Source organism: Diachasmimorpha longicaudata, chromosome 3, assembly GCF_034640455.1.
Source record: "Diachasmimorpha longicaudata isolate KC_UGA_2023 chromosome 3, iyDiaLong2, whole genome shotgun sequence".
NCBI classification, from domain to species: Eukaryota; Metazoa; Arthropoda; class Insecta; order Hymenoptera; family Braconidae; genus Diachasmimorpha; species Diachasmimorpha longicaudata.
The window spans coordinates 4,078,522-4,091,378 of NC_087227.1; the positions used below are offsets into that span (position 1 = coordinate 4,078,522).

General features: G+C 39.4%; 1 protein-coding gene across 2 annotated transcripts; it reads left to right on the plus strand.

Moving 5' to 3' along the window:
* The first annotated feature begins 1,187 nt into the window (after nt 1-1,187).
* On the plus strand, nt 1,188-12,568 carry LOC135160975 (active breakpoint cluster region-related protein). Of its 2 annotated transcripts, XM_064118189.1 has the most exons (6): nt 1,188-1,856; nt 4,638-5,117; nt 7,463-9,525; nt 9,742-9,913; nt 10,613-11,055; nt 11,144-12,568. In XM_064118189.1, exons 1-5 carry the CDS (start codon nt 1,743-1,745, stop codon nt 11,027-11,029), a joined length of 3,246 nt encoding a protein of 1,081 aa, XP_063974259.1. In that variant the 5' UTR covers nt 1,188-1,742; the 3' UTR covers nt 11,030-11,055; nt 11,144-12,568. The 2 variants fall into 2 exon arrangements, with proteins under 2 accessions (XP_063974259.1, XP_063974258.1); XM_064118188.1 differs by having other exon boundaries at nt 10,613-12,568.
* Nucleotides 12,569-12,857: the final 289 nt, after the last annotated feature.

Consider the following 12,857-nt stretch of genomic DNA (forward strand, 5'->3'; position numbering starts at 1 on the left):
TCGGTACCGTACCGACAAGTCTGGCTGCAAAATTAGTTCCGGCCCTACCGCTAAGATTGATCTCCCCGGGATTGGCTCTCCTAATCTCCCGGGGGGGGGCTTCGTTTGTACTTTCTCAACTGTACTAATGATCAACTGTACAGAGGATTTTCAAACGGTGAGAGCACCACTGTTCAGGGATTCAACTGTCGAGACAAAAATGTGGCTGTACATGTGGACCCAGCGCTACATGTACAACTTGTCTTTTTGTCTCGACAGTTGAATCCCTGAACACAGTGGTGCTCTCACCGTTTGAAAATTCTCTGTACAGTTGTTCATTGGTACAGTTGAGAAAGTACAAATGGAGCCCCCCCAATCTCCCCTATGATCTCTGGTCGCCGACACGAAAACAGAGGACAAGTACCTCCGGAAGCCGTGCGCGGCGCTGTACGCTGTCTTCCCCTCATGCGCGGTTCGTCCCCACCACTCGACAATTTTTGCGGTGGAACGTTCAAATCTCGGCGAAGGCGCTTAATTTTTTTTTAGCGATTTCTCCCAAAAAATGGTTGGCATGCAAATCGGAAAATTATAAAGAAAAACATGGATAGAGAAAGAATAAATGATGATTTAAAAAAAAGTCTATTCATCACTCCATATATTCTCGCTCAAGATTTTCAATTTTCACACGAATAAAGTATTTACAGGGAGACTCTTTCCACGTCGCCCAAGAGGTAGAGTCGTCGACGCGTTTTATTTAAAGTGGGCGATCGCGAATCGTAAACAAATCTCCCTCCACTCCAACGTCCCTTCCGGAAAAAATTTTGATTTGTAGGTGAATCAATGAATTTACTTACATTATTTTGCATATTATTAGTATCCCATTATTCGTAATCAATAGAAAAATAGATTATTCTATATTTCATTATCAAATAGTTCACTAATTCGCGGGAATGAGTGGGAAAATCACGGGAAAAGGGATAGTCAATTAAACAAGAAAGAACAATGACTCTTATTATTTTTCCATTTTCCCTTTATTTTCTTCTTTGTAAAAAATTTTTTTACATTTTTCTGTACTTTTTAAAATCATTTTGGATTAAAAAAAATAATCTCAGTAGCACCGAACACTTTAGAAGAGTGGGGATGACCAGGAGTTGAGGGGAAGATGAAAATGACCGCCGCGCGCCCTCGTGACGCTTGCGAGACCTTGTGCCCTGTTTTTCACTCGACAATACCTCCCTAAACCATACCTTAATTCTTCGTGGATATCAGAGACAATATACCACTGGAAAGTTGCTGGAAATCGGCAAACCTCCCGCAGAACCGCCCTTTATCCTCAACTCTCTGGAATTTTTGTAAAAAACAGTTCCTAATTAAACTTATATTACGATGAAGGTGTGGAAAAGATTAGCAAAAAAATCCGAGACCCCTGCGATGCTTCTCGGGGTGGTTTGGGGTGCAGTGAAGTGCCTATGTCGGTTATGAGCGGATTTCCGCAAGTGGACTCGTTGATATTTGTGAGGACTAAGTGAAGTTTCAATTTTAATCATCAATTTTATCAGATGAATTATTGCAAACATTGGGGCTTCTTCTATTAGTGGACTGTCGGATGAAGCGTTGTTGATGAGAGGGGGGAATTAGTGAGTGACTCAACTACTTGAAGAGCCTATCATTATCATCACGAGAACATCGATAGACACCCAGAGATTAATATTGCAGATTGATATGTGGTTTACTCAGGGGTTGAGAGATTATTTTGAGGTAGAATGAGTGTTTTTGGAGATTTTCAGAGGGTTTGGGTGGAGAGATTTCCAGACTCTGCACTTCCTGCCGCGTGGGAAGAGGATGTGAGGGCGAATTTGATAAAACACAAGCAAAAGGTAATGATGAAGAATGATTAGAGATCATGAGTGTTTGGTTCCTCGAGAGTATGAATTATGCACTTCGTTTGCAAGGCTTCGGATTATTTGTGAATTTCCTGGCCCTCGACGGGAAATTTTTGAGAGTCAGGGGTCATTTTACAGGGCTGGAGATGAGCTTCACAGTCAGAGGTTTTGGATTTGATTTGGTGTTGACGGGATTGACGTGTTTAGTTTTCTAGTTTTTAGAGTTGATGTTAATTCTGGGGAAATAGTTATGAATCTCAATTTTAGACGAGAGTACTCTTGATCTACCCTTTGATTTTATTCAGAACAGAAAGAGCGTAGACCTGTCTCGAAACTAGAATAACGATATCCATAACTTGGAATAACTAAATTACATTTTAAAATAGTAAATTTATCAGCGATGGAGTAAAATGAGATAAGTCATTATTGACTATTGATCAGTCTTTGATAAATATCTCGAAATCTAGGAAAGATAGCAAATCTCTTCGTATGACCTTTTTGCTGGGGCCAATTGAGTCGTGCAACAAATGTTATTACGAAAATATCGCTATCTCACTTAGATTCGGCGATATTACTCAAAATCACGACGCAGAGGTAATGCAATTGGTTTGACTCTCAAATTTCGAATTATTGTAATAACCGTGAGGAAGATGAACATGAGATGAATTGAGAAATGTTGTATCTTCTAAACCAACTTCAAAAGGCTTCTGGCCATTGCCAAGCCAAAGGCCTGAGCAGGAATGTAATCTCTACGACAATCTCAACTTGATCACGATCTCGTCTTGGCCTCATCTCTAATTAATTGCTAGTCCCGGCGCCAAATGCGGAAAACTGCTATATTGATCGAGTAAATCCCATAAAATGGTTTATCGTTTCTCTCGCTAGTTGTAGTAATTACAATTGTGGTTCCAGTGTTTTTCCTGGATATCTCCGGAAATATCATTCGCAGCAAAGAAATAAATCAATGCAAAATTATTCCTTATAAAATTCTGCAAGGAAAAGGTTTTTACATTTTTTTTCATTTTGACCATAGTTTGGAAAATACAAGCCCGTAAACGCTCCCACTCAACTCTATTTTTCTACCTGTGGTTCCCTTGTTCATCTTTTTGGATGGCAGGGGAGGGAGGCGGGTTTACCCGTAATAATAATAAAAATTACAACAATAATGACAGCAGTAATACATCGAAATACCTTTTTGGTAGAAATTGCTGTGAAGGTCCTACTTTTCGAATAACGGTACATAATAATAATAATAAGTTTTGCATCTAAATTTATTTGCCGTAAGAAGTATGGTGGGACGAAAACAATTAAATGAAGCATGCTAGGTATCTAGTATAGACTTTTACAAATAATTTTTGTACCATCCCATCTGATTTCACGTCTGAACTTATTGGAATATTATTTACAGATGATTTTTGGATGGTGGAGTGCCAAACGAATGAGCAATTGGCCTATACTGGCCAACACACCAGTTGGGAAATTGGGTTTGCGGCTTCACACTAGTATTTTCGATTCGATTTTTATAATAAAAAAAATGTTCAGACATTTTTTGTTCGTCATTTTATAAGGAATAATTTTGTATTCATATTTTTTTTCTCTATTGTCCATATTTATCAAGAGATGGAATAAAAACTATAACATCGCGAATTCCAGTTGTATAAGCAATACTTCCGGGGTGAATTTGGGGGGTGGGGGGCTGTCTTTCTCTTCCTTAACATTAATATAAGCGATAGAAACAAAAATGCCTTTTATAGGAATTTTTCGGCTCAGAAAACTCCTAATATTTGGACTACACACATACTGAGAGCAATATGAGAATGGTCCTCATATGTGCCCTCAAGGGCACGACACCCTCTCATAGTCCCCCGGTGATAGCCCTGTCTCTGCCTCGTCTCCAATTTTCGAGACGAAATCAGACGAGACCAAAATCAGTCTCAATTTCGTCCGTAGCCCTAAAAGCTTGAATTCCAAGGTTTTCCTCATGAGATGGAGCAATGACATCAAATAGCATCGTAGCCATGACCAACAAAATGATTTTGACTCGGGCGCTTTATTATTTTTGAATTCAGCTCTGAAAATAGTCCTCCCCTCTTCCCCCCTCCTCCGCCAAATCGCTCATTCCTTGCTTTTGCTTTTTTTACAAATATCCTGATATCTAAATTAAAAGGCACGGACTCTATATTTTGATTTCTTGTTTACTTTATTTAAGTATAGATTCATCACTTTTGGGTATCTCTGCTTGATACAGCATTGTATCAAAGTTTCGGATACAAAATAAAAAACAAACACTAGTTATTACAAATAAATTATTCTATCCAATCGGGCTTTAACATTATAGACAAAATACTCATTCGAACGATAAGCTCAATTTGTAAATTTATAAATTCAATTTCAATTCACTTTGAATTATACTCATGTTATTTCATATAATGTGTTGAATCATAAGAAACATTGTAATTTTTGGAAAAAATTAATTAATGCTGGGAGACAGCAAACTATTAAATAGAAAGGAATCAGCTACTCCTAGTATTGAGAGAAATAAAGGGAAATGCGATTTTAAATAACTTTTATTTCTTTCAAATCAAATATATTTCAAGAAGAGATACCTGACATTCAGACCAATAATCTTTGGTTTAAATAACACCCTTTTTTCAGATGATTTTGATCCCGAATGATAATTTGAAAACTATCAGTTTGAAGGATCAGTTTGTGATATTTAGCAGAATAATTTGTCTACTCAGACCCTTTATGATAAATATTTTCCTGCAATTTCAGGTTGCAAGCTTGAGGGAAGAACTAGAGAAGGAAAAATTCTACGTGGAGTACCTGGAAAGACTCCTTGCAGATGTTGAACAGCACAAAAAGCTCGCGGAGAAGTCTGTGGGCTCTCTACTCGCTCCAAAACCCCCGGAATCACCATCCCATCAGCGACAATCAGAGAGACATCCCCTGGAGCCATCGAAACCTGAGGAATCTCCCACAGATTCGACGATCCCACCTCTACCAGTCCGTCAGGACATCAGCAAACTACAGGATAAATGTGTGTCCGAATTGAGTTCCTCGTTATACTCTTCACGACGTCCAAAATCTGAAATTCCGAAGAGCCCGGCGAAAATACTCGCTAATCCTAGGCGAAATAGTGATCCGGATATTCCTAGTAATTATGTAACTGTTATCGAGGTTACGGGCAATTCAAAACGAGAGAAACTTGAGAATGATGTTAAGGAGGAGCCGGAGAAGGATGGACATGAGAAGGTACTGACTTTAATTTGTTGTTTAAATTTTTTGCTTCCGGATGGAAGCTTTGTAATCGTACGATTTTCGAATTGTCCATTTTTTCTTGGAAATTATGTAAAATGCTTTGCAACGTAGAAATAGAAAATTTGAAAAAGGTAGAAATGTGGGGCTAAAGTTATTCTGAGAAAGGTTGAATTCACAAAATAAAATTCAACTCGATTGGTCCAGCCGTTTTTTGTAAATTTCCATTTCTTTCTGAACCGGTATTCACAAATGTCTTGAAAACTATCGAAACGATTTCAATTTTTCACCTCAAAATACTCGTCTTACTGTGCTCTATCTCAACAAATCAAAATATGTATACCCGTTCCCATCAAGTTTTTGGGAAATTCCAATTTTTCTGTTTTATCCAAATAAAGTTTGTCAACATGAACATGTTGCGAAAAATGCATTCATCAATTTAGAAATCGGCATAAAATTTCCTCTTGGCAACGAAATATTTGGTATTGAAGAACGGCTCGATCGGATCACTAGTTCATGAGATAATCCCCTTTCTATCAAAATCGATTTTCTTGAATATGTCGCAAACAATCCAATATATTCAATCTTTCGCTCCTCCAAATTTTCGTCTCGCACTCCATATTGTTTCAATTTTTAGCCCAGAGAAATAATTTCGTTCATCAGATAATGCAATTCTTGTTAATTACACGCCTTCGTCGATGACAGGACAATCCATCAGGACTATTGATCACAGGACCATTGATCACGAGAAAATAATGATGGAATAAGTTGATTATCAAGAAATCATCACATCACATTACAGAATATAAAATTATTAGTAATTCAGTGTATTTCGTGTATATTGGGTATTTCATGCTAAGTTAACCAGGTTCTGACTCCGATTCCTTCTAATCTTGGTGGCGATTTTTTGTTTGCTTAAGTGGATTGCAAAACGTTCCCTTAGATGGTTTTACATTTTTCAGTAGTGTTACTCTTAAGAAATGATTTTAAAAAATTATTTTTTTTGTTTGCGAATCATTCCGGTTCTATACATCGTATCATAACGCGTGGAAAATGCAAATTTTCATCTTTTCACGTACTTCAAGGTTCCAAAGGCTTCAAGGTTGGGTTATTGGAATATGGGGAACAATTAATTACGCCACTGATTTATTTTCATACCCTAACTGACTTAATTAATCGGAAGGGACCTTTTTACTTAACTCTTACGATTTTTTTCATTTTGATGATTTTCACTCAGACATAAATAGCGCCACAATAACGCTTGTCTTTACGAATAAGTAGTGCTGCAGTTATGAACTTAATTACTTCACTACTTTCTAACACCGCTGTTATTCTCTTATTGTCACGTGCTCAAAATAGTTTCCGATTGAAGGACTTATGGTAATTTATTGAAGTGATGAAATAGTTTGTTCTCATTTGCCCATGTAATGAAATTTGTGATCACTTGTCTCGTAATCAATTGTAACGTGATAACATTATCTCAATCATGACTCATCGTCATAATCTAAAATTTTTCCCAGTTAAAATTTGATGTTTCATTACTCAGGAGTCTCGAGAAATTATCATTGTGCAACCAAAAGCGTAGAAATTGCCCATTTTTAAACAGCATTTTTTATGAAGATTGCGACATAAGTTTGAAAATAGTGAACAGATAATGCATCACAGTAAGTTACGATCTGAAAGATACTGGCTTCTGTTACAAGAACCATTTAATCGCCACTGAATAGCTTCAATCATTGATTTGAAATTCTCTCCTTATAGGTTTGTTTGTCTACGATTATTGAAACGACTTTTTAAATATATTCCCTTTTGTATCTACGTTTTTTTTTTATTGTACAATCATATTTTTGGAGAGCTCAGATTATTTAATAAAATAAAATTCATCATCAATCACTGCGTTAAAAAATGTCATGAAATAATATTGTTTTTCTTAACTTTTCAGCAGTAGATAATTGCAGTAGTGTAAACTTCTGATGAACCTATTTTATAAAAAAATTGTGTGAAATTCATAAAAATCAGTGATTCATTGTAAAATGCACGTAATTTTCAAAAATTCCAATGTTTTATTTTTTCAAAATTTTCTAATGTTTTCCACCAGTTTAATATCGAGTCTTAAATTCATTCACATTATGTTGTAACAATAAAATCCTCGTAAAATGCAAAAAACTTCATTTGTTATTTGACCCTTATCGGACCCGGAGTTCGATGAAGGTTAAAATCAATTAACCAAATCAATTAAAAATACATTTCGCACTATCCGACGCATAAACATATGAGGTCGCAGTCTCCAGTTTAAAAAAAACAGAAGAAACTGACATCCCCTTTTTGTTTTCCCCATAAAGTCCACTGAGGAAGCTGAAGACGGTGATGGTGAAGCCTCCGAAGAAGAGCCTTATTACGACTCAGTGGCCCTCGACCAAACCGGCGAGTACGTCTACATTGACGCGCGAAGTCCTCCCCTCAACCCCGACAAACAACCCCGTCGACCCCCCTCCCTCCCCGATTCACCAGGAAACCGGTCTAACTACGTGAATATCGATTACTTCATTCAACATCGCGCTCAAATTGACTCTGAAGACGATGAAGCCTCGAACTCAGCACCAGCGATTCTCCTCCGCGCGCTGTCAACAGACAACGAGACCGGTAGTTCCGACGCCGAGCCCTTGAGTCTCTCCGAGGGATCCCTTGAATCGCCGACACCGACAACCCCGCGAAAACCATCGAAAGACCCGGACAATCGCGACACCGACCGCCAATCAATGGTGAAATGCATTGTCAACTCTGTCGTCGATTCCGAAACGATTTACGTCGAATGCCTCAACGTAATGCTTCAGTATATGAAGGCTATTCGAGCGACCTTGACGACCTCACAACCCGTCATCTCCGAGGAAGAGTTCCAAACGATGTTCTACAAAATTCCGGAACTCCACGCCCTCCACCACAAATTTCTCGACGAGCTCCGCTCCAAATTGGAGAAATGGGACTCGAAGACCTCCATTGGAGAGCAGTTCAAGGTCATGGCTTCTAACATAAACCTCTACGGGGCATTTTTGCATAACTATGCACGAGCAACGGACACGGTGCGCCGGTGCTCCACCAACAGCTCACAATTCGGCGATATCACTCGGGACATTCGGCTCAAGAGTTCTCCGAAGAGTCCGGGACTGTCCCTAGAGGATCTTCTGCACAAACCCGTCGCTCGGGTTCAAAAAAATGCCCTAGTGCTTCATGACTTGCTGAAACATACGCCCGTAAGTCACTCGGATCACGCACCGTTGAGCGAGGCTCTCGCCATGACACGTAACTTCCTGGACGAGTTCAACATCATCCAGACAAAATCCATGTTCCCTAGTCACGACCGCGCTCAGAGACGTCTAGTGAAGAACTCGTTCATCGTGGAGCTTGCAGACGGCCACCGAAAACTCCGTCATCTCTTCCTCTTCAACGACGTCATAGCTTGCGCCAAGTACAAGGCATCGGGACGGGATAAATTCACGTTTGAGCTGAAGTGGTACGTACCTGTGAGCGAAGCCCTCGTAACGGAAGATGGTATTGAGCCGCGGGAGAATTCTCCAGCGAATGTTGTCTCGTTGCGATCACAAGCGTGCACCGTTAGAGATCAGATACTCTGGGAGGAGAGAAACGATGAGAAGAAAAATCGCTCCCAGAGATTCTCGGAGAAAAACAGGAAGAAACTTGCGGAACTTGAGGCTCAGCTAGTGCTCGCCAGTCCAAATTTGGTGATGAGAGTGTCGCAGAGGCAAGCGAGAACACAGAATTGTTACACGTTCTTTTTGTCGAGTGAGTTTGAACGGGGCCAGTGGATCGAGGCGGTGGAGGCATTGCAGCAGGGGGGAATGCCCCCAGGAAGTCTTCCATTGTCCATGTATGAGCTACAAGCGTGGGTAACCGCGTGCAGAACTTATCTGCAAACGGATATGGGCTCTTACTTGATGCGATCCGGACGAGATGAGAGTCTTCTCCTCGGCGATCTTCATCTCACGCTTCTAGGACTGATACCCCCGGGTGTGGAGCGGGTGGGGGATCTGTTCGTTGTGGTGGAAGTTGATAGCTATGGGCACTACTTCAAGAGGGCTAAGAGCAAAATTGCTAGAGGACAGGCACCAACTTGGGGGGAGACTTTCGTGGTGGAGCTCGAGGGGAGCCAGAACCTCAGGGTTTTGTTGTATGAGGAGTGCGGAGGGAAGAGCGTGCTGAGGGGTAAGTGCACTCAGAGGCTGAGCAGGAGCTGGCTTCAAGGGGATGGTGTGGAGAGGGGACTCAATCTTGGCCCTGCGAGTCTCGATGTCGGATTGAAATTCGTTCCGAGTGAGGTCACCTTGAGGAGGGTACCTAGTGCAAAGCCGCAGGGGCTGTTTGGCGCGAAAATTCAACAGGTTTGCAAGTAAGTTCTTCTGTTCAATCATACGCAACCGTTACCCTCTTTGCATGTCCTTTTTCAAATTATTTATGTGCATTACCCCTCTTTTTCCTTTCCATTCACTCCCTCTTTTATTTTCTGCCTTCTTGAGGGTCATCTCCACTCTCTCCAGTCAGTTGCAGATTTTCTTTTTCGGTGGGGCCCTTAGCAAGTGGTTTGAGTAATCTTTCGGTGTTCTAGGAGGGAAAAACGAGACGTTCCTTTCATCATCACAGCTTGTGTGAGGGAAGTCGAGCGACGCGGGATGAGTGAAGTTGGCCTTTATCGGGTTTCGGGATCGGCTTCGGATGTCATGAAACTGAGGAAATCCTTTGAGAGCAATTCTTACGAGGCTGAACAACTATTGAAAGAGGTAAAAGCACATTCTCTCAACATATGTTTGGTTTTTGTCGATAGATGAATTATGAAAACTATTTCAACGGAAAAGCCAATTGGCGATCCCATTGGCTCTTAAAATCAATTCTTCTTCAATACTCGGAATCAGCTGAAAGAAGTGAATATGAATCACCAGAGTCGAAGCTTCTTCTTCTAATTTATCATCGTATGTTTCTGATGTATATTGTCTCTTCTCAATTTAAGTCCGTTTTACAAAGGAAGGAATATTGACTCAACGAACATGAGCTTGTTACAGAACTTCGACGTTCTACCAGCACAATAAATCCAATACAGGGATGATCTATGACTTCACTGAACGATTAACAAACAATTATGAAATTAATATGCGAACTCATGCCAAATTGCTAAACACTCAAGCCCCGAAAAATATCTAGATGGTCTACCGGTGCTACTAATTGTACTGTAGCATTCATATGTCAGGGGTTTTTCAAATAATTCGAAGAGAATTAGAAGTAGAATTAAAGAGTAAAAATTTTCGGTTTAACGCAGCCGGGAATCAAACCCGGTTCTTCCAGTATCGTGCCGGGAACTGTTACCGACTGAGCTACCGGATACCACAGAAATTCACTCTCAAATTCGACAGAAACACCATCTCACCTCCTTTAAGCACCAAATTACATATTCATATATTTTTTTTTAATATAAATCTTCTCAGGTCGATGTGCACTCGGTAACTGGAGTTCTCAAGCTCTACCTCCGCGAAATGCCAGAGGCCCTTTTCACAGACGCTCTCTACCCTGCGTACCTTGAGGCCTTCCAAACTGATGAGCTCAACAGAGGCCTGGCTCTTCGCAGGGTCCACGATAATCTTCCAGGGGTTAATAAAGCAGTCATCGAATTTCTACTCGCACATCTAAGGAGAGTTAACAAACACGAAGGACAGAATAAAATGTCCCTGCACAATCTTGCCACTGTCTTTGGACCCACTTTACTTAGACCTGGTACCAATAATTCAAGGTCAGATCCAAAGAGCCGTGATCCACTTGCAGCTGGAACTGTTGATGTTATGGCACAAGCCGGTATTCTCTACTGCTTTCTGCAGATGAACCGAGAGAATCATCAATCACTTTAATCTAGTCCAAATAATGATTTTTAAAGGTAGTTTTTAGGTTAGAGTGACTTGGAGCAGCAAAATCAGTTATTTTTTAAATGAATGGCATGTTTAATAATTTCTTGGGATTTCCAGGAAACCGGCTGTTGATGGGGAGTCGACGATGACTCCAGGGGCTAGCTGAGAAAATTTTCGATTCCAAACCCTGGTTGTGAGGCCATTTTGCCCCACAATTTCTTTGGATACAAACGAAATGCCTTTTTCACGTTAGAACTGGAGTTTGAAATTTTTTATGGTCATTATCGCAGAATATGAAGCTAAAACTAGATCTTGGAATCGGAAATTTTATTGCCTGGACAGTGGATTCGTTTTCGATTCCATAGCTATTCCAAATGGAGAAATACCCTAAATAAAGCGAAAAACAAAATTTTCGCACTCAACAGTTCAGGTGAAATTGAAGATTTGATAATCTTCACATTGAACCTGAAATATTTCTGTACTTCAAGGCAACAATTTTAATCATTTTATGATAATACACTGCTGAGACTGATGAGCCAGTACGATGGGACAAACCTATGGGACAAAAAAGAGAGAAAATACGAAGAGAATGGAAAATACTGAACATTTTTAATGAATTTTCTATCAATTTTTTCATCCTTCGAGGGTTTTATAAAATATATAGATGAATATATGTTTCGTATTTTTACACGAAATGAGCTGAGTGCTTTGTATTTTCAGAAATTAGAACGTAGGTGCCAAAAAAACCGAAAGCATATATAATCTTTTAATGAAATTGCATTTTTGAAGAAACTTTACTGCATTTGTATTATCACGGATTTATAATGAACCAAAATATTACGATTATTACCTGATGTGGCAGCGGAATCCCAAAATGTTGGAATGCAAATTCTGGTACAATTTTTGTGATGAATTTTCGATAAGAGAAGAAAACTTTGATAATTAGCTACTCGACCTCAAGAGAGAAGGAAATCATTCAACAAAATTCAACTCAATTTGCAGCTGTTATATCTGATGTTCCTTAGAAAGCGAATTTATAAGTGGGAAAAGTCATGTTTTGATAAATGCGAGGATGGAATGGCGTTTCATAAGATCTTAAGAAGTCTTAAGACAAACTTATCCCAGATGAGATTGGATTCGAATCTGTATTTCCTGAGGTCATCGAGATATTTTCGAAGAATCATAAACTGAACTGTTTCACGCATCTCAAAAATGTTGACAAATCAATGAAAAAATTGTTTACCCCTTGTCTACCGCAAAAAAAGCTTGGCTTGCCGTCCACAGAGCTGCGGACGTGTGTATTATATCCTATACATAATATTCTCACCATAAACCACCATTAAGCAATGAAGAAATATAAACAAACATACTTATTAAAATATACACAATTTTGTGAGGACGAGTGGTGGAAGAAAAGGAAGAAAAATTTTCTGTAAATTTTTTTATATCGAGTGCGAAAAAGATTTTATGACAATCGCGTAAGATTGATCTTTTTCATACGATTGTGCTACCATTATTATTAATAAAAAAATATTGACAGAATGTCTTTGTTATTTGTTGTGGGTTATTTTTTACGTCCCATAAAATAGAGCAAATCGTTGCTCTTAGGACAATTTGATTGTGCATAACTCGTCTATCGATGATTAGCCAATTAACGCTTGATGATAATTATTGGGAGATTGGTAATTGATCATTGGTGGATCGTTATTTAATGAATAATCGAGCTATTAAACCACCATCGATTAACACTTGACTGTGCTCAGCTCCACTCGCATATCGAGTAATCGATTAGGTCAGAATTTGAAGCGTATTTTTCAATGAGACCTTCGGG

Bases quoted from the DNA above. Each gene is read 5' to 3' on its own strand.
- LOC135160975 (XM_064118188.1), top strand. From the start codon at position 1,743: ATGAGTGTTTTTGGAGATTTTCAGAGGGTTTGGGTGGAGAGATTTCCA. The intron at 5,118-7,462 runs GTACTGACTTTA...TTCCCCATAAAG, and splicing joins AGAAGGATGGACATGAGAAG to TCCACTGAGGAAGCTGAAGA. The intron at 9,914-10,612 runs GTAAAAGCACAT...AAATCTTCTCAG, and splicing joins CTGAACAACTATTGAAAGAG to GTCGATGTGCACTCGGTAAC.